A 21045-nucleotide genomic window follows, 5' to 3' on the forward strand; every position below is an offset into this window, starting at 1 on the left:
AGGACTATGGGACAAGGGACCCCCTATACAGTACTGAGAGAAGGACTATGGGACAAGGGACTCCCTATACAGTACAGTACTGAGAGAAGGACTATGGGACAAGGGACTCCCTATACAGTACTGAGAGAAGGACTATGGGACAAGGGACTCCCTATACAGTACTGAGAGAAGGACTATGGGACAAGGGACTCCCTATACAGTACAGTACAGAGAGTAGGACTATGGGACAAGGGACTCCCTATACAGTACTGAGAGAAGGACTATGGGACAAGGGACTCCCTATACAGTACAGTACAGAGAGTAGGACTATGGGACAAGGGACTCCCTATACAGTACAGTACTGAGAGAAGGACTATGGGACAAGGGACTCCCTATACAGTACTGAGAGAAGGACTATGGGACAAGGGACTCCTTATACAGTACAGTACTGAGAGAAGGACTATGGGACAAGGGACTCCCTATACAGTACAGAGAGAAGGACTATGGGACAAGGTACTCCCTATACAGTACAGTACTGAGAGAAGGACTATGGGACAAGGGACTCCCTATACAGTACTGAGAGAAGGACTATGGGACAAGGGACTCCCTATACAGTACTGAGAGAAGGACTATGGGACAAGGTACTCCCTATACAGTACAGTACTGAGAGAAGGACTATGGGACAAGGGACTCCCTATACAGTACAGAGAGAAGGACTATGGGACAAGGGACTCCCTATACAGTACCGTACAGAGAGTAGGACTATGGGACAAGGGACTCCCTATACAGTACAGTACTGAGAGAAGGACTATGGGACAAGGGACTCCCTATACAGTACTGAGAGAAGGACTATGGGACAAGGGACTCCTTATACAGTACAGTACTGAGAGAAGGACTATGGGACAAGGGACTCCCTATACAGTACAGAGAGAAGGACTATGGGACAAGGGACTCCTTATACAGTACAGTACAGAGAGTAGGACTATGGGACAAGGGACTCCCTATACAGTACCGTACAGAGAGTAGGACTATGGGACAAGGTACTCCCTATACAGTACAGTACTGAGAGAAGGACTATGGGACAAGGGACTCCCTATACAGTACTGAGAGAAGGACTATGGGACAAGGTACTCCCTATACAGTACAGTACTGAGAGAAGGACTATGGGACAAGGTACTCCCTATACAGTACAGTACTGAGAGAAGGACTATGGGACAAGGGACTCCCTATACAGTACTGAGAGAAGGACTATGGGACAAGGGACTCCCTATACAGTACAGTACAGAGAGTAGGACTATGGGACAAGGGACTCCCTATACAGTACAGTACTGAGAGAAGGACTATGGGACAAGGGACTCCCTATACAGTACTGAGAGAAGGACTATGGGACAAGGGACTCCTTATACAGTACAGTACTGAGAGAAGGACTATGGGACAAGGGACTCCCTATACAGTACAGAGAGAAGGACTATGGGACAAGGTACTCCCTATACAGTACAGTACTGAGAGAAGGACTATGGGACAAGGGACTCCCTATACAGTACTGAGAGAAGGACTATGGGACAAGGGACTCCCTATACAGTACTGAGAGAAGGACTATGGGACAAGGTACTCCCTATACAGTACAGTACTGAGAGAAGGACTATGGGACAAGGGACTCCCTATACAGTACAGAGAGAAGGACTATGGGACAAGGGACTCCCTATACAGTACCGTACAGAGAGTAGGACTATGGGACAAGGGACTCCCTATACAGTACAGTACTGAGAGAAGGACTATGGGACAAGGGACTCCCTATACAGTACTGAGAGAAGGACTATGGGACAAGGTACTCCCTATACAGTACAGTACTGAGAGAAGGACTATGGGACAAGGTACTCCCTATACAGTACAGTACTGAGAGAAGGACTATGGGACAAGGGACTCCCTATACAGTACTGAGAGAAGGACTATGGGACAAGGGACTCCTTATACAGTACAGTACTGAGAGAAGGACTATGGGACAAGGGACTCCCTATACAGTACAGAGAGAAGGACTATGGGACAAGGGACTCCTTATACAGTACAGTACAGAGAGTAGGACTATGGGACAAGGGACTCCCTATACAGTACCGTACAGAGAGTAGGACTATGGGACAAGGTACTCCCTATACAGTACAGTACTGAGAGAAGGACTATGGGACAAGGGACTCCCTATACAGTACTGAGAGAAGGACTATGGGACAAGGTACTCCCTATACAGTACAGTACTGAGAGAAGGACTATGGGACAAGGTACTCCCTATACAGTACAGTACTGAGAGAAGGACTATGGGACAAGGGACTCCCTATACAGTACTGAGAGAAGGACTATGGGACAAGGGACTCCTTATACAGTACAGTACAGAGAGTAGGACTATGGGACAAGGGACTCCCTATACAGTACCGTACAGAGAGTAGGACTATGGGACAAGGTACTCCCTATACAGTACAGTACTGAGAGAAGGACTATGGGACAAGGGACTCCCTATACAGTACTGAGAGAAGGACTATGGGACAAGGTACTCCCTATACAGTACAGTACTGAGAGAAGGACTATGGGACAAGGTACTCCCTATACAGTACAGTACTGAGAGAAGGACTATGGGACAAGGTACTCCCTATACAGTACAGTACTGAGAGAAGGACTATGGGACAAGGGACTCCCTATACAGTACAGAGAGAAGGACTATGGGACAAGGGACTCCCTATACAGTACCGTACAGAGAGTAGGAATATGGGACAAGGGACTCCCTATACAGTACAGTACTGAGAGAAGGACTATGGGACAAGGGACTCCTTATACAGTACAGTACTGAGAGAAGGACTATGTGACAAGGGACTCCCTATACAGTACAGTACTGAGAGAAGGACTATGGGACAAGGGACTCCCTATACAGTACAGAGAGAAGGACTATGGGACAAGGGACTCCCTATACAGTACAGAGAGAAGGACTATGGGACAAGGTACTCCCTATACAGTACAGTACAGAGAGTAGGACTATGGGACAAGGGACTCCCTATACAGTACAGTACTGAGAGAAGGACTATGGGACAAGGGACTCCCTATACAGTACAGAGAGAAGGACTATGGGACAAGGGACTCCCTATACAGTACAGTACTGAGAGAAGGACTATGGGACAAGGGACTCCTTATACAGTACAGTACTGAGAGAAGGACTATGGGACAAGGGACTCCCTATACAGTACAGTACTGAGAGAAGGACTATGGGACAAGGGACTCCCTATACAGTACTGAGAGAAGGACTATGGGACAAGGGACTCCTTATACAGTACAGTACTGAGAGAAGGACTATGGGACAAGGGACTCCCTATACAGTACAGAGAGAAGGACTATGGGACAAGGGACTCCTTATACAGTACAGTACTGAGAGAAGGACTATGGGACAAGGGACTCCCTATACAGTACAGTACAGAGAGAAGGACTATGGGACAAGGGACTCCCAATACAGTACTGAGAGAAGGACTATGGGACAAGGGACTCCCAATACAGTACTGAGAGAAGGACTATGGGACAAGGGACTCCCAATACAGTACAGAGAGAAGGACTATGGGACAAGGTACTCCCTATACAGTACTGAGAGAAGGACTATGGGACAAGGGACTCCCAATACAGTACAGAGAGAAGGACTATGGGACAAGGGACTCCTTATACAGTACAGTACTGAGAGAAGGACTATGGGACAAGGGACTCCTTATACAGTACAGTACTGAGAGAAGGACTATGGGACAAGGGACTCCCTATACAGTACTGAGAGAAGGACTATGGGACAAGGGACTCCCAATACAGTACAGAGAGAAGGACTATGGGACAAGGGACCCCCTATACAGTACTGAGAGAAGGACTAGGGGACAAGGGACTCCCTATACAGTACAGTACTGAGAGAAGGACTATGGGACAAGGGACTCCCTATACAGTACAGTACTGAGAGAAGGACTATGGGACAAGGGACTCCCTATACAGTACAGAGAGAAGGACTATGGGACAAGGGACTCCCAATACAGTACAGAGAGAAGGACTATGGGACAAGGGACCCCCTATACAGTACTGAGAGAAGGACTATGGGACAAGGGACTCCCTATACAGTACAGTACTGAGAGAAGGACTATGGGACAAGGGACTCCCTATACAGTACTGAGAGAAGGACTATGGGACAAGGGACTCCCTATACAGTACTGAGAGAAGGACTATGGGACAAGGGACTCCCTATACAGTACAGTACAGAGAGTAGGACTATGGGACAAGGGACTCCCTATACAGTACTGAGAGAAGGACTATGGGACAAGGGACTCCCTATACAGTACAGTACTGAGAGAAGGACTATGGGACAAGGGACTCCCTATACAGTACAGTACAGAGAGAAGGACTATGGGACAAGGGACTCCCTATACAGTACAGTACAGAGAGAAGGACTATGGGACAAGGGACTCCCTATACAGTACAGTACAGAGAGAAGGACTATGGGACAAGGGACTCCCTATACAGTACAGTACAGAGAGAAGGACTATGGGACAAGGGACTCCCTATACAGTACTGATAGAAGGACTATGGGACAAGGGACTCCCAATACAGTACAGAGAGTAGGACTATGGGACAAGGGACTCCCTATACAGTACAGTACAGAGAGAAGGACTATGGGACAAGGGACTCCCAATACAGTACAGAGAGAAGGACTAGGGGACAAGGGACTCCCTATACAGTACTGATAGAAGGACTAGGGGACAAGGGACTCCCTATACAGTACAGTACAGAGAGAAGGACTATGGGACAAGGGACTCCCAATACAGTACAGAGAGAAGGACTAGGGGACAAGGGACTCCCTATACAGTACAGAGAGAGGGACTAGGGGACAAGGGACTCCCTATACAGTACTGACAGAAGGACTAGGGGACAAGGGACTCCCTATACAGTACAGAGAGAAGGACTAGGGGACAAGGGACTCCCTATACAGTACTGAGAGAAGGACTAGGGGACAAGGTACTCCCTATACAGTACAGTACTGAGAGAAGGACTATGGGACAAGGGACTCCCTATACAGTACAGAGAGAAGGACTATGGGACAAGGGACTCCCTATACAGTACTGAGAGAAGGACTAGGGGACAAGGGACTCCCTATACAGTACTGAGAGAAGGACTATGGGACAAGGGACTCCCTATACAGTACTGAGAGAAGGACTATGGGACAAGGGACTCCTTATACAGTACAGTACTGAGAGAAGGACTATGGGACAAGGGACTCCCTATACAGTACTGAGTGAAGGACTATGGCACAAGGGACTCCCTATACAGTACAGTACTGAGAGGAGACTATGGGACAAGGTACTCCCTATACAGTACTGTACAGTACTGGGGCATAGCAGACAAGGACGCCCTCAGAAGGCACTGGTTTTATATGCATTGCAGCATATTTATTTTATTAACACTTGTAGTCATTGAGGCGTGATCCAGTGTCTGTTTTATTGGCTGTAGTATCAGTTAAGCTCAAGCACTTGTTCTGATTGTGAGCCAGGCACAGATAGTGCCAAGGCGTTAGAGACAGACACCTACTGTATTTGATTCTGTTTTATTGAAGGTTGGTTTCCACAGAAGTTGCCAAGGCATTAGAGACAGACACCTACTGTATTTGATTCTGTTTTATTGAAGGTTGGTTTCCACAGAAGTTGCCAAGGCGTTAGAGACAGACACCTACTGTATTTGATTCTGTTTTATTGAAGGTTGGTTTCCACAGAAGTTGCCAAGGCGTTAGAGACAGACACCTACTGTATTTGATTCTGTTTTATTGAAGGTTGGTTTCCATAAAGTCCACCTCAACCTATTCCATCAGGCCTTTGACATTTTGAATACTGTAGGCCTTTAGAATTGATTCTATGATCTCCTTCAAAACACAGCAGAAAAACATGATTCCAAAGACCAGGTCACATGATATGGTATGGAGCGAGAGGCAGCCCTGCAGCTAGTTAGATAATCCCACGATTCAAAATAGTTGAGCCTTTCATTTCTTTATGTGTGTTCATACATACGCATGTGTGTTTGTGTCCGTTCTCATGCGTGTGTGTGTGTTTGTGTTTGCTTAAGTGTGTGTTTCCTCTCCACAGCAGAGCTCCCCTGCCAGTCCTGCAGTAGGACAGTAACAGTGCAGTAGTAGCAGGTGGTCTATGCAACACATATGCTGTGTTTGTGCTGCCTCATTTGTCCCAGAAGCTGATGCTGTGACAGCAGGTTTATCTTAACAGGGCAGTGGTGGAACAACATAAGGTCTTATTTTATCATCATGTATATGTTAACTCGCCATGCTTGTCGTGTGTTTGTTTGCTAACATTTCTTTGATAACCGACATCATTTGTCTCGTCTTTCCTTCCAGTGTCCAACGTGTTTATTGTGGCAGCTTTGTACACAGAACGAAGGCTATCAGTGGTGAGTTTCATTCTGATGTACTTACCAGTGTTGCTATTAGTGTTAGAACAAAAGTTTGGCCTGCGCTGCAGACGGCTATATCAGTCCGCTGATACAGGACTATTAAAGGCCCAGTGCACTACTTTTGTGATTTGTATTTAATGATTTAAAATCTATAAATATATTGTGATTTGTCATGGGGTGCTGTAGCCCCCCCACACCTCTGCTTCCCGCGGCTATGCCTTAACGTGCAGGTCTTCTGTCCCTCCAGGGCTGCTTCAGTGAACGTGTTGGGCTGCTGGTTCATTCCATTAACCTGTCAGTCACACTGTGCTTCCCGGTGACTATCGTACTAATGGTGAAGTCCATTACTCCAGGTACTGCTGTATGTGTTCTCGTCAGCCTACAGATGTAGGATCTTAATTTGATCGCCCTGTTGCAGGAGAACTTTCCGTTTTGCATCACCATGATGATTTGGCCGGTGACACGTTGCTTCTTGAAAGTCCAATATCTTGAAAACTTGACTGATGATGTGCAAAACATTTTGGGACTGTATCAACTGTGGATGAATGAAAAAAATAACAAAGAAGAGTTTCTGAGTGAAGTTTTTCTTTAATTATAATGCACATAATCATTTACATTTCTTGTTGCTGCAGTATGTTTTTCCCTGCAGTAGCAAACTGGCTCAAATTAAGATCCTACACCTGTATAGCAAATCCTGCTTTTCAGAAAAAAACTAAACTGTATCTGAATCTAGTGTGTCTCTGTGTCTTCACTATTAGTTTAGTTAGTGTGTCTCTGTGTCTTCACTATTAGTTTAGTTAGTGTGTCTCTGTGTCTTCACTATTAGTTTAGTTAGTGTGTCTCTGTGTGTCTTCACTATTAGTTTAGTTTGTGTGTCTCTGTGTGTTTTCACTATTAGTTTAGTTAGTGTGTCTCTGTGTCTTCACTATTAGTTTAGTTAGTGTGTCTCTGTGTCTTCACTATTAGTTTAGTTAGTGTGTCTCTGTGTGTCTTCACTATTGGTTTAGTTAGTGTGTCTCTGTGTGTTTTCACTATTAGTTTAGTTAGTGTGTCTCTGTGTGTCTTCACTATTAGTTTAGTTAGTGTGTCTCTGTGTGTCTTCACTATTAGTTTAGTTAGTGTGTCTCTGTGTGTCTTCACTATTGGTTTAGTTAGTGTGTCTCTGTGTGTTTTCACTATTAGTTTAGTTTGTGTGTCTCTGTGTGTCTTCACTATTAGTTTAGTTAGTGTGTCTCTGTGTGTCTTCACTATTAGTTTAGTTAGTGTGTCTCTGTGTGTCTTCACTATTAGTTTAGTTATTGTGTCTCTGTGTGTCTTCACTATTAGTTTAGTTATTGTGTCTGTGTGTTTTATCCAGTTGGTCATTAATGTGTAGTTCATGTAGTATTATATTATCCAGTTGGTCATTAATGTGTAGTTAATGTAGTATTATATTATCCAGTTGGTCATTAATGTGTAGTTCATGTAGTATTATATTATCCAGTTGGTCATTAATGTGTTGTTAATGTAGCATTATATTATCCAGTTGGTCATTAATGTGTAGTTAATGTAGTATTATATTATCTAGTTGGTCATTAATGTGTAGTTAATGTAGTATTATATTATCTAGTTGGTCATTAATGTGTTGTTAATGTAGTATTATATTATCTAGTTGGTCATTAATGTGTAGTTAATGTAGTATTATATTATCCAGTTGGTCATTAATGTGTTGTTAATGTAGTATTATATTATCTAGTTGGTCATTAATGTGTTGTTAATGTAGCATTATATTATCCAAGTATGTGATTTTATCTGAATGGAATCAGTTGGGCAGTGTTTGATCAGTCCCAGTTGGCTCACAGGGAGAGGAAGTAAGGTGTGAGGTGGATATGAGGCCAAAAGAGGAGTGGCTGAGAGACAGGTCAATGTCAGGTCAGCTCTGCCTGTCTTCATCAAGCTGGTTGCTAGCCAGCATGGCATCTGGTGACATACAACAGCTAACTGAGCCTCTCATGGCTACACATGTCTCAGAACTTAGGAAACTGACCACAACTACAAGATGATATTAACTGTCTGTGATGTTGTTCTATACCCACAGTTTCATATTTACACATGTAGGATCTTAATTTGTTCACCCTTTTGCAGGAGAATTTTCCTGCAATAAAGGAAATGTATAACTTGTGTATTTCTGAAGTCTGTCATTTCCACTTTGGCATTTCAGACTTGATTATCCCTTATGAAAAATGGATCAACCCCTACACAAATGTCCACATAATAATAATCATTTCCTTTTGCTGCAGGATTATTTTCCTACTGTAGCAAACTGGCTCAAATTAAGATCCTACATCTGTACACGCATAAAGACAAAGGTGAAGCTACAGTCATTTGTTTTTAGTAATCATTCCTCTTAGAGGAGAATTGGAAGGTCTTGTGTCTTTAAGATCTTCATTTTACCTCTCACAAATCAGATCATCTTTCCCTGGACGTTGACTGCGTAGCTACAGTATTCTTCCTTACCTGAAAGTCTTTCTCTCTCCTCATCTGCCGTCGCCACGGGAACGGACAAAGATGTACCATCTGTCTCGTGTACCTCATGCAGAGCTACTGTTTATACATCAAGGTCAGGGGAGAGGGCCACGGATGCTCCTCTTGGCGAGGGAGACCGTCTCTGTCTTTCTCTCTCTGTGCCCATGCCATCTACTAGGTAACCAGCACGGCCCATTTCCATGCAGCATATGGCCGCTGTTGATAAAGCAGTACTAGTCTGTTAGAATGACCTGGGGGCCTTGCCAGGTTTCCCTGGACCTCGGGCGGTAGCGCTGGTAGTTGGTTGAAAGTGAGTGGACTTTGTGTTCCCAGTCGTTCATCTTGTGTGATAGACAAGGAGAGGATGGTGAGTGTTGTAACTGTTGACATATATGGATAGCCCTAGAGAAGGACAGTAAGAACCAGGTGGGCAGCATTCCTCAGCTTCTTGTTAGGGCCTGTTTGTTAACTACACATCAAAGACAATGTCTTCGCTAACTGGGAATCAGAGGGTTTCATTATTTTCTGTTCTACAGTGTGATATGCATGTTGAATACCTCAAATTGACTGTACTATATTATAAACTGTGTGGTTCGAGCCCTGAATTCTGATTGCCTGACAGCCGTGGTATATCAGACCGTATACCACAGGTATGACACAACGTCTATTTTTACTGTTCTAATTATGTTGGTAACCAGTTTATAATAGCAAGGCACCTTGGGGGTTTGTTATATATGGCCAATATACCACGGCTAAAGGCTGTATCCAGGCACTGCCTAAGGACAGCCCTTAGCCGTGGTATATTGATTCATATACAACACCACCTCAGGCCTTATTGCTTAAATATACTACATAACGCACTGTGCTACTACACATCAAGATCATTTACAACCACCCACACCCACATCATTAACTCCATTTAATGGATAATATGTATGGTACTGTTGTGCATACAACACTTAATATGATTGACTGTGAATTCTAACGGCAAATATTGCATAAATATTGCTGATATTTAACATTGCACATTGTCCTTGTCCTCAGTGGGTGGAGCGTCTGCTCTGGGAGTGTACACCGTCCTCTTCCTGAAGCTCTACTCCTACAAAGATGTGAACAAGTGGTGTAGAGAGATGAGCCATGCTAAAGCCCGTAGCCTGGCCCGCTCCCTCTCATGTAAGTCCTCAGTCTCCACAGTCCTCTATGCCCCGTGCTAAAGCCTGTAGCCTGGCCCGGTCCCTCTCATGTAAGTCCTCAGTCTCCACAGTCCTCTATGCCCCGTGCTAAAGCCCGTAGCCTGGCCCGCTCCCTCTCATGTAAGTCCTCAGTCTCCACAGTCCTCTATGCCCCGTGCTAAAGCCCGTAGCCTGGCCCGCTCCCTCTCATGTAAGTCCTCAGTCTCCACAGTCCTCTATGCCCCGTGCTAAAGCTCGTAGCCTGGCCCGGTCCCTCTCATGTAAGTCCTCAGTCTCCACAGTCCTCTATGCCCCGTGCTAAAGCTCGTAGCCTGGCCCGCTCCCTCTCATGTAAGTCCTCAGTCTCCACAGTCCTCTATGAGGAGTATGTACTTTATGGACAATTCCTTTTTATCCATTGCGCCAGGCAATCAAGTATTTGAAAAAGAACTAATATTGTTATAACAGGTTTGATTTCAACCCTCATCCTATAAGCTCTACTGTGACGACTCCCAGAGTTGTGTTTTCTAGAGAGTTTGTGTCACCTGGGTTCTACGTTGACCTTTGACTCCCAGAGTTGCTTTGTCTAGAGAGTTTGTGTCACCTGGGTTCTACACTGACCTTTGACTACTAATAAAGGGCTTAATGAGATTTCTGACTCGCCTCCACGGAAATGGCAACTGTGACCTAATTTTTCATAGGCGGCGATGCTGAGTGTTTGTATATGTACCCTTAATGAAAACCGTTTTCCTGGTGGTGAAAATGTACACATAAACATTAACACACACACATAATACTACAATCCACATCGCTCCTTAACTGCTGCACTGCCACCTGCTGGTTGACTGTACACAAGAAGCTGTTCTCTAAGTAGAGTGATTGTGACTGTGAGAATCATACATGTTTAATTGTTGACTTAACATGGCTAGTACTCTCCTCTACAGGTTCCTCTATACCACGGTCTAGGGAAAGTGGACAGGATTATCAGGTCTCCTATCCTGGAAATGTCACCCTCAGAGGTCAGTAGAGGTTGGACATTCCATCCCAGGTAGACCAAGACCTGGGTTCAAATACAATTTCAGGTATTTCAATAACGTTTCAAAACAAGGATTCAGATAACTTTTATTTGAAAAAACAAGTAGTGAATATTTGAATATATTTGGAGATACTCAAATACACTCCCATGCATTTAACCCATGTTTTTGAAAATAGTATCTGAAATAGTATTAGAAAATACTTTAAAATACATTTTGGTCGACTATTTGGTTTTTACAAATAACCATTAAAATATTTGTTTTAAGTACTTGTTTTCGGGTGTGTTTGAAAATACTCAAATACACAGAACCTATTTAAATAACAAATTGTCAAATGCATGTATTTGAACCCAGGTCCTGCTGCAGCAGACCCCACTATTATCACTGCTGCCTCAACCTATCCTCCTGTAGCAGACCCCACTCTTATCACTGCTGCCTCAATCTATCCTGCTGTAGCAGACCCCACTCTTATCACTGCTGCCTCAACCTATCCTGCTGTAGCAGACCCCACTCTTATCACTGCTGCCTCAACCTATCCTGCTGTTACAGACCCCACTCTTATCACTGCTGCCTCAACCTATCCTGCTGTAGCAGACCCCACTCTTATCACTGCTGCCTCAACCTATCATGCTGTAGCAGACCCCACTCTTATCACTGCTGCCTCAACCTATCCTGCTGTAGCAGACCCCACTCTTATCACTGCTGCCTCAACCTATCCTGCTGTAGCAGACCCCACTCTTATCACTGCTGCCTCAACCTATCCTGCTGTAGCAGACCCCACTCTTATCACTGCTGCCTCAACCTATCCTGCTGTAGCAGACCCCACTCTTATCACTGCTGCCTCAACCTATCCTGCTGTAGCAGACCCCACTCTTATCACTGCTGCCTCAACCTATCCTGCTGTAGCAGACCCCACTCTTATCACTGCTGCCTCAACCTATCCTGCTGTAGCAGACCCCACTCTTATCACTGCTGCCTCAACCTATCCTGCTGTAGCAGACCCCACTCTTATCACTGCTGCCTCAACCTATCCTGCTGTAGCAGACCCCACTCTTATCACTGCTGCCTCAACCTATCCTGCTGTAGCCTGCTACTGGAGCTATATCAGACTATAATAATACTCTCTTTTTCTCTCCTCTTGCTCTCTCTCTCTCTCCCCTCTCTCTTTTTCTCTTTCTTTCTCTCTCTCTTTTTCTCTCTCTTTTTCTCTCTCTCTCCCCTCTCTCTTTTTCTCTTTCTCTCTTTCTCTCTCTCTCTCCTCTCTCTCCTCTCTCTCTCTCCCCTCTCTCTTTTTCTCTTTCTCTCTCTCTTTTTCTCTCTCTCCTCTCTCTCTCTCCTCTCTCTTTCTCTCTCTCCTCTCTCTTTCTCTCCTCTCTCTCTCTCTCTCCCCTCTCTCTCTCTCCTCTCTCTCCTCTCTCTCTCTCCTCTCTCTCTTTCTAATTGATCTCACTCCCCTCTTTCTTACTAATCTCTCTTGTGTTTTTAGATTTGTATTATTTTGTTTTTGCACCAACCCTCTGCTATGAATTAAACTTCCCCCGGTCTCCACGGATTCGAATGAGCTTCCTGCTAAGGAGGCTTTTTGAGATGGTGAGTTCTGTCCCCAATCACCCTTTCTGCATTGGTTTGTTAATACGTTGATTTATACTCTAACCCTAAACTAGATTGAACAGTTGATGTTATCACGGCTTTGTCCTACTGGTTATTTCCCAATGTTGTGCTATGGGTATAAAAGAAGATGTATAACTTCCTGTTTAGCCCCATGTGAAGGAGCACATTATAGAGATACAGAAACATCAGATCTATTCTCTTCAATACGATCTGACACAGTCATCTACAGCAACATCAGATCTATTCTCTTCAATACGATCTGACACAGTCATCTACAGAAACATCAGATCTATTCTCTTCAATACGATCTGACACAGTCATCTACAGAAACATCAGATCTATTCTCCTCAATACGATCTGACACAGTCATCTACAGCAACATCAGATCTATTCTCTTCAATACGATCTGACACAGTCATCTACAGCAACATCAGATCTATTCTCTTCAATACGATCTGACACAGTCATCTACAGCAACATCAGATCTATTCTCCTCAATACGATCTGACACAGTCATCTACAGAAACATCAGATCTATTCTCTTCAATACGATCTGACACAGTCATCTACAGAAACATCAGATCTATTCTCTTCAATACGATCTGACACAGTCATCTACAGCAAACAAGGAAAGAATATATAGTATCTTATTTAACAATGTCAAGTTCCATTGTGAATTTCTCTGAACCTCCATTAGAAGATTAGCTTGGTTATTGGTCGACTGTGGAGATGTGCACTCTGGTCCCAAGACTTATCCAAAGATAAAAGGCAGACAGAGTTTTTCCTGCACACACACACACACACACACACACACACACACAAACACACACACACACACACACACACACACACACACACACACACACACACACACACACACACACACACACACACACACACACACACACACACACACACACAGTATCTTTGTTTGATTTAGAGGAGAAATGCTAAGTAAACAAATCATCTGTCTTCCCAGCTGTTCTTCACCCAGTTATTGGTGGGATTAACACAGCAGGTATGTTTTCTCCTGACATTGACTTATGTATAGTGACTACATGTATTTATTGAGAATAAGCACCTCATTTTATTTATGATTTGTGCTGTTTATTCACCTCATCGGTCTCTTATTTGCCTCCAGTGGATGATACCCATTATTCAGAGTTCTATGAAGCCATTGGAGGTAAAGTAGGATTACTGGTACATTTATGATTTACATCTAAAGAATTTTTGACTATTTTTCTCTATCAATACAATCTCTCTTTGTTCATTGATCCTGATCCTGTAGGATATGGACCTGCCTATGATGATGGAGCGTCTACTCAGACTAGCCGTGAGTACACAAGAGAACACCGGGGTAATGCGGTCATGGTAACATAGTTATAGTAACCTTGGGCCTTGAGAGATATGACATAAACATTGTATTGGGCCGTTCCGTTGTTCTACTGTTGTTTTATGTTGTCCTGGACACAGTATTATTCCCCTGTTTTCTCTCTCCCATCAGGTGCCCAATCATCTTCTCTGGTTGATATTCTTCTATTGGTTCTTCCACTCGTCCTTGAACTTTATTGCTGAGCTCCTGCAATTTGGAGACCGAGAGTTTTACAGAGACTGGTGGTAGGTGAAATGAATACGGCCTGTTTTCTGACGTCCCATTGTTTATTGCCAGTATGTTACTAAGAGGGAGAAGTGATCATTTGAGATGTACACAAGTTAAATATCAATAGCATGTACCACTGTAAAATACATCACTTCACATGACTAGGAGACTTTTCCCTTTCTTGCAGGAACTCTGAGACCATCACATACTTTTGGCAAAACTGGAATATTCCAGTACACAAATGGTGCCTTCGGTGAGTAGATGCAATGTATTCTATACATAGTATACTGTATGTTAACATTGAGATCCTATAAATGATTCAGTGGTACGGAATCAGTGGAATGGAGGTTGATACTGAGCAGAAATGTAATGAGGATGTATTGGGGATTTGTGAGCTGGTAGCTGCCATGAGGTGTTTGATATGCTTCCTCCTGTGTTGCTCCCTCTCTCTCTCCCAAAGCCACTTCTACAAGCCCCTGCTGAAGAGTGGAGTCAGTAAGTGGCTCGGCCAATCAGCAGTGTTCCTGGCTTCAGCCTTCTTTCATGAGGTAAGGTGCTCTGCTCCTAGCTGGGTGAAAGCAGACTGACCGCTGCGCTCATCTTTACTATTCCTTGTGAAGTGAAACAGAGTGTTAGCTTCATCAGGTGGTTAACCAGGATGCTCTGCTGCTACTGCAGCTCATATCATCACAGTCTGACCCAAACATTCAATCGCCAAAACATCAACTTTTCAAAGAGAAAAGACAAGAAAAAAACATGTTTTCCATCAACGAATATAGAATTATGACAATTTAGAAGCTATTTTGAATGTTCTTCATTCTAAAGACATGAAATGTTCAGAGTACATTGAGGTTAGATACCACTTTCAATCAATGTAAAACAATTTCAATTGGCAAAACATGTAGTTACAAGGTTTTCATCAGACAATGACTATATACAGTATGTAAACCATTTGTGAAGAAATGCTGCATTCTATCAGACTACAGTTTCATAATTGCTGAGATTGCTAGTCAGATTAGACTTTAAAGGCCACAGATATAGTTATTGCATGACAGTACAGTGACTATACTACACAGTGGCTATACTACACAGTGGCTATACTACACAGTGGCTATATTACACAGTGGCTATATTACACAGTGGCTATATTACACAGTGGCTATATTACACAGTGGCTATACTACACAGTGGCTATACTACACAGTGGCTATACTACACTGTGGCTATACTACACAGTGGCTATATTACACCGTGGATATACTACACAGTGGCTATATTACACAGTGGCTATACTACACAGTGGCTATACTACACCGTGGCTATACTACACAGTGGCTATATTACACCGTGGCTATACCACACAGTGGCTATACTACACAGTGGCTATACTACACAGTGGCTATATTACACAGTGGCTATACTACACAGTGGCTATACTACACAGTGGCTATACTACACCGTGGCTATACTACACAGTGGCTATATTACACCGTGGCTATACTACACAGTGGCTATACTACACAGTGACTATACTACACCGTGGCTATACTACACAGTGGCTATATTACACCGTGGCTATACTACACAGTGGCTATACTACACAGTGGCAACACTACACAGTGACTATACTACACAGTGACTATACTACACAGTGGTTATACTACACAGTGACTATACTACACCGTGGCTATACTACACAGTGGCTATACTACACAGTGGCTATACGACACAGTGGCTATGCTATACTACACAGTGGCTATACTACACCGTGGCTATACTACACAGTGGCTATACGACACAGTGGCTATGCTATACTACACAGTGGCTATACTACACCGTGGCTATACTACACAGTGGCTATACTACACAGTGGCTATGCTATACTACACAGTGGCTATACTACACAGTGACTATACTACACAGTGGTTATACTACACAGTGACTATACTACACCGTGGCTATACTACACAGTGGCTATACCACACAGTGGCTATACTACACAATGCCTATACTACACAGTGGCTATGCTATGCTACACAGTGGCTATACTACACAATGCCTATACTACACAGTGGCTGTGCTATACTACACAGTGGCTATGCTATACTGCACAGTGGCTATGCTATACTACACCGTGGCTATACTACACAGTGGCAATACTACACAGTGACTATACTACACAGTGGCTATGCTATACTACACAGTGGCTATACTACACAATGACTATACTACACAGTGCCTATACTACACAATGCCTATACTACACAGTGGCTATGCTATACTACACAGTGGCTATGCTATACTACACAGTGGCTATACTACACCGTGGCTATACTACACAGTGGCTATACTACACAGTGGCTATGCTATACTACACAGTGGCTATACTACACAGTGACTATACTACACAGTGGCTATACTACACAGTGACTATACTACACCGTGGCTATACTACACAGTGGCTATACCACACAGTGGCTATACTACACAATGCCTATACTACACAGTGGCTATGCTATGCTACACAGTGGCTATACTACACAATGCCTATACTACACAGTGGCTGTGCTATACTACACAGTGGCTATGCTATACTACACCGTGGCTATACTACACAGTGGCAATACTACACAGTGGCTATGCTATACTACACAGTGGCTATACTACACAATGACTATACTACACAGTGCCTATACTACACAATGCCTATACTACACAGTGGATATGCTATACTACACAGTGGCTATGCTATACTACACAGTGGCTATGCTACACAGTGACTATACTACACAGTGGCTATGCTATACTGCACAGTGACTATACCGCACAGTGGCTATACTACACAGTGGCTATGCTATACTGCACAGTGACTATACCGCACAGTGGCTATACTGCACAGTGGCTATACTACACAGTGGCAATACTACACAGTGGCTATGCTATACTACACAGTGGCTATACTGCACAGTGACTATACTACACAGTGCCTATACTACACAATGCCTATACTACACAGTGGCTATGCTATACTACACAGTGGCTATGCTATACTACACAGTGGCTATACTACACCGTGGCTATACTACACAGTGGCTATACTACACAGTGGCTATGCTATACTACACAGTGGCTATACTACACAGTGACTATACTACACAGTGGCTATACTACACAGTGACTATACTACACCGTGGCTATACTACACAGTGGCTATACCACACAGTGGCTATACTACACAATGCCTATACTACACAGTGGCTATGCTATGCTACACAGTGGCTATACTACACAATGCCTATACTACACAATGGCTGTGCTATACTACACAGTGGCTATGCTATACTACACCGTGGCTATACTACACAGTGGCAATACTACACAGTGGCTATGCTATACTACACAGTGGCTATACTACACAATGACTATACTACACAGTGCCTATACTACACAATGCCTATACTACACAGTGGATATGCTATACTACACAGTGGCTATGCTATACTACACAGTGGCTATGCTACACAGTGACTATACTACACAGTGGCTATGCTATACTGCACAGTGACTATACCGCACAGTGGCTATACTACACAGTGGCTATGCTATACTGCACAGTGACTATACCGCACAGTGGCTATACTGCACAGTGGCTATACTACACAGTGGCAATACTACACAGTGGCTATGCTATACTACACAGTGGCTATACTGCACAGTGACTATACTACACCGTGGCTATACTGCACAGTGACTATACTACACAGTGACTATACTTTACCGTGGCTATATTACACAGTGGCAATACTACACAATGGCTGTACTACACAGTGGCTATACTACACAGTGGCAATACTTGTCCAGACACACACACACACACGTGGGTGCACTTGGCTTATATCCAGCACTCTTCATCATTGACGAAGGTCAGTGTTGGAGGGACGTTAGTGTAGCTGGGATGAGAGGAGGAGGAAAGGAGTGGAACACAAGGCCATATCAGGCTGCTGTGCTTCTGGAGGAGGAGATAAGAGCAGTGTACGGTGAGGAGCCTGTTCAGTCAGCAGGTTCACAGAGATACGGCTCCCTCCCTCTCCTCATCCCCATCCTGGACAGACAGACAAACGGGGCTGCTGCTGCTGTTTTAAACGCTGACCTTCAGAGGACAGCGAGCGGAGCAGAGAGGAGCGGAGCACCACAGCGCCCTGCGGGACACCAGTCTCCCCCTCTCCCCTGAGTAATGACAGGAGGGATCCTTGTGTCACACACAGACACACACACACACACACATACACACACACACACACTCTCACACACATACAATCCCCTGAGTAATGCCAGGAGGGATCAGGAGACTGGGATCTGTAGATCAGAGGGTCACACAGCAGGGTTCTGTCAGCTCCCCATCACTCAGAGCAATGAGGCGAGGCTTGATAGTCATCCAGCAGTCATTCCGTAGTTTAGCTACTTGTCTGTTACCTCAGGTGTCATTCCATAGGTTAGCTACCTGTCTGTTACCTCGGATACCTTTATTTCCTGTACAAACAAGGTGTCATTCCATAGGTTAGCTGTCTGTCTGTTACCTCAGGTGTCATTCCATAGGTTAGCTGTCTGTCTGTTACCTCAGGTGTCATTCCATAGGTTAGCTGTCTGTCTGTTACCTCAGGTGTCATTCCATAGGTTAGCTGTATGTCTGTTACCTCAGGTGTCATTCCATAGGTTAGCTGTCTGTCTGTTACCTCAGGTGTCATTCCATAGGTTAGCTGTCTGTCTGTTACCTCAGGTGTCATTCCATAGGTTAGCTGTCTGTCTGTTACCTCAGGTGTCATTCCATAGGTTAGCTGTCTGTCTGTTACCTCAGGTGTCATTCCATAGGTTAGCTGTCTGTCTGTTACCTCAGGTGTCATTCCATAGGTTAGCTGTCTGTCTGTTACCTCAGGTGTCATTCCATAGGTTAGCTGTCTGTCTGTTACCTCAGGTGTCATTCCATAGGTTATCTGTCTGTCTGTTACCTCAGGTGTCATTCCATAGGTTAGCTACCTGTCTGTTACCTCAGGTGTCATTCCATAGGTTAGCTGTCTGGAGTGGAAATATTATTTTTCTGTTCACTGTGGATAAAGGAGATGCCTGTGTTGAAAACTGTTCTTGAAAACTTAATGTTGCTGATGTTGTCTTCACAGTACCTGGTCAGTGTTCCACTGAAGATGCTGAGGCCATGGGCTTTTATGGGCATGATGGCTCAGGTGAGATTAGAATTGAGAAATTATAATCCACAAGTTTATTGTCTGAAATGATTTACTGGTGGTGTTTTTCACTCATTAAAATGAATGTTGTGTTTGTTTACTCACTAAATGGAGTCCTTGGCTTACAGCTTCCGCTGGCCTGGTTTGTGGCGCGTTTTCTCCGAGGTAACTATGGCAATGCAGCCGTATGGCTCTCTCTCATCATTGGCCAGCCAATCGCCGTGCTCATGTACGTCCACGACTACTATGTACTTCACTACAGAGAGGGGTCAGCGGGAGGTGGACCTGAATGACCTCCTCAGGGGAATATATACCAGACCAGCCTTTTATAGGAAAGACAAATAGAGCTAGAAATGTACTATATGCTACTTTATGGAAGCACCTTAAAGGGGCCATCAGCATTTGCTACATCCATTTCTGGACTCATACATGAATGATATGTACCCATCGATTCTTGAAGAACATAACTTATAAATGCCTCACCAGCTTAGTTCGACTGTCGTTCCCCATCACAAACCAAAATATAGGATTTTTTTACTCCAATATTTGTAAACAAATCAAATGTAAACAAACACTATATAGCCTCAAAACATGGTTAAAACTATACTTTTTTTAATCATGGATGGTCAATCGTTGCATCCATATCTCTGTCCATGAATTTGAAAGTGATTCCATTTCTCTAGTCCCTCAGCTTTTTACTGAACCAGGGGTGGGGAGGCAGCTTTGTTATTGTTTCAGCTGCTGATTGCCACTTTAAAGATAACACACTTGTTATAGAAACAATCAATTTAGTTAGTGAATATTAGAATATTCCTTATTGAAACATGTCTGACAAGTGCAATTTTCAAAAAGTGCCAGTTTCTCAGAAAATGTACACAACCATGACATGTGTGTTTGTAAGATGTATGTGTATTTATGCCACTCAAGCCTCAATATTTTGTCATCTTGTTTTACTTGGGTACGTATAGAGGGATATGTATAGATACGGAAATGGCAGCTGTTGATTCTTGACTTTATTCCATTAATTGGGTCATTATTATGTTGCCGACAGAACTACATGGACAAGTAAATATATTTCTCTATGTATGTGAATGATGTCCTATTTGACTTCATGTTGTTACTACCAATCATGTATTTCTCACTTCCCTCTGCTTTATCTACCACTGAGACTCATGGTTTTTGCTCCACAGTTGAAACACAGGAAAGAGGGCCACCTCTTGGCGGTTACTAGGAAGTTCATATGAAATACAGTTCCTTGCGAAAGTATTCGGCCCCCTTGAACTTTGCAACCTTTTGCCACATTTCAGGCTTCAAACATAAAGATATAAAACTGTATTTTTTTGTGAAGAATCAACAACAAGTGGGACACAATCATGAAGTGGAACGACATTTATTGGATATTTCAACGTTTTTTAACAAATCAAAAACTGAAAAATTGGGCGTGCAAAATT

The 21045-nt window shown here is 43.7% G+C and overlaps 1 protein-coding gene across 1 annotated transcript in view; it reads left to right on the forward strand.

Moving 5' to 3' along the window:
• LOC109905513 (diacylglycerol O-acyltransferase 1) overlaps positions 1-20686 on the forward strand; it is a 32341-nt gene extending 11655 nt beyond the window's left edge. Inside the window, exons 5-17 of the mRNA XM_031817317.1 lie at positions 6380-6432; positions 6683-6788; positions 9985-10113; positions 11057-11131; positions 12633-12736; positions 13737-13775; positions 13899-13940; positions 14046-14090; positions 14262-14374; positions 14545-14610; positions 14818-14905; positions 19532-19594; positions 19723-20686. Coding sequence (XP_031673177.1) covers positions 6380-6432; positions 6683-6788; positions 9985-10113; positions 11057-11131; positions 12633-12736; positions 13737-13775; positions 13899-13940; positions 14046-14090; positions 14262-14374; positions 14545-14610; positions 14818-14905; positions 19532-19594; positions 19723-19887 — 1088 coding nt within the window. The 3' untranslated portion in view covers positions 19888-20686. The remainder of the gene's footprint in view (positions 1-6379; positions 6433-6682; positions 6789-9984; positions 10114-11056; positions 11132-12632; positions 12737-13736; positions 13776-13898; positions 13941-14045; positions 14091-14261; positions 14375-14544; positions 14611-14817; positions 14906-19531; positions 19595-19722) is intronic.
• The last annotated feature ends 359 nt before the right edge of the window (positions 20687-21045 follow it).

The sequence above is a fragment of the Oncorhynchus kisutch genome, unplaced genomic scaffold, assembly GCF_002021735.2.
Source record: "Oncorhynchus kisutch isolate 150728-3 unplaced genomic scaffold, Okis_V2 scaffold985, whole genome shotgun sequence".
Lineage (NCBI taxonomy): Eukaryota > Metazoa > Chordata > Actinopteri > Salmoniformes > Salmonidae > Oncorhynchus > Oncorhynchus kisutch.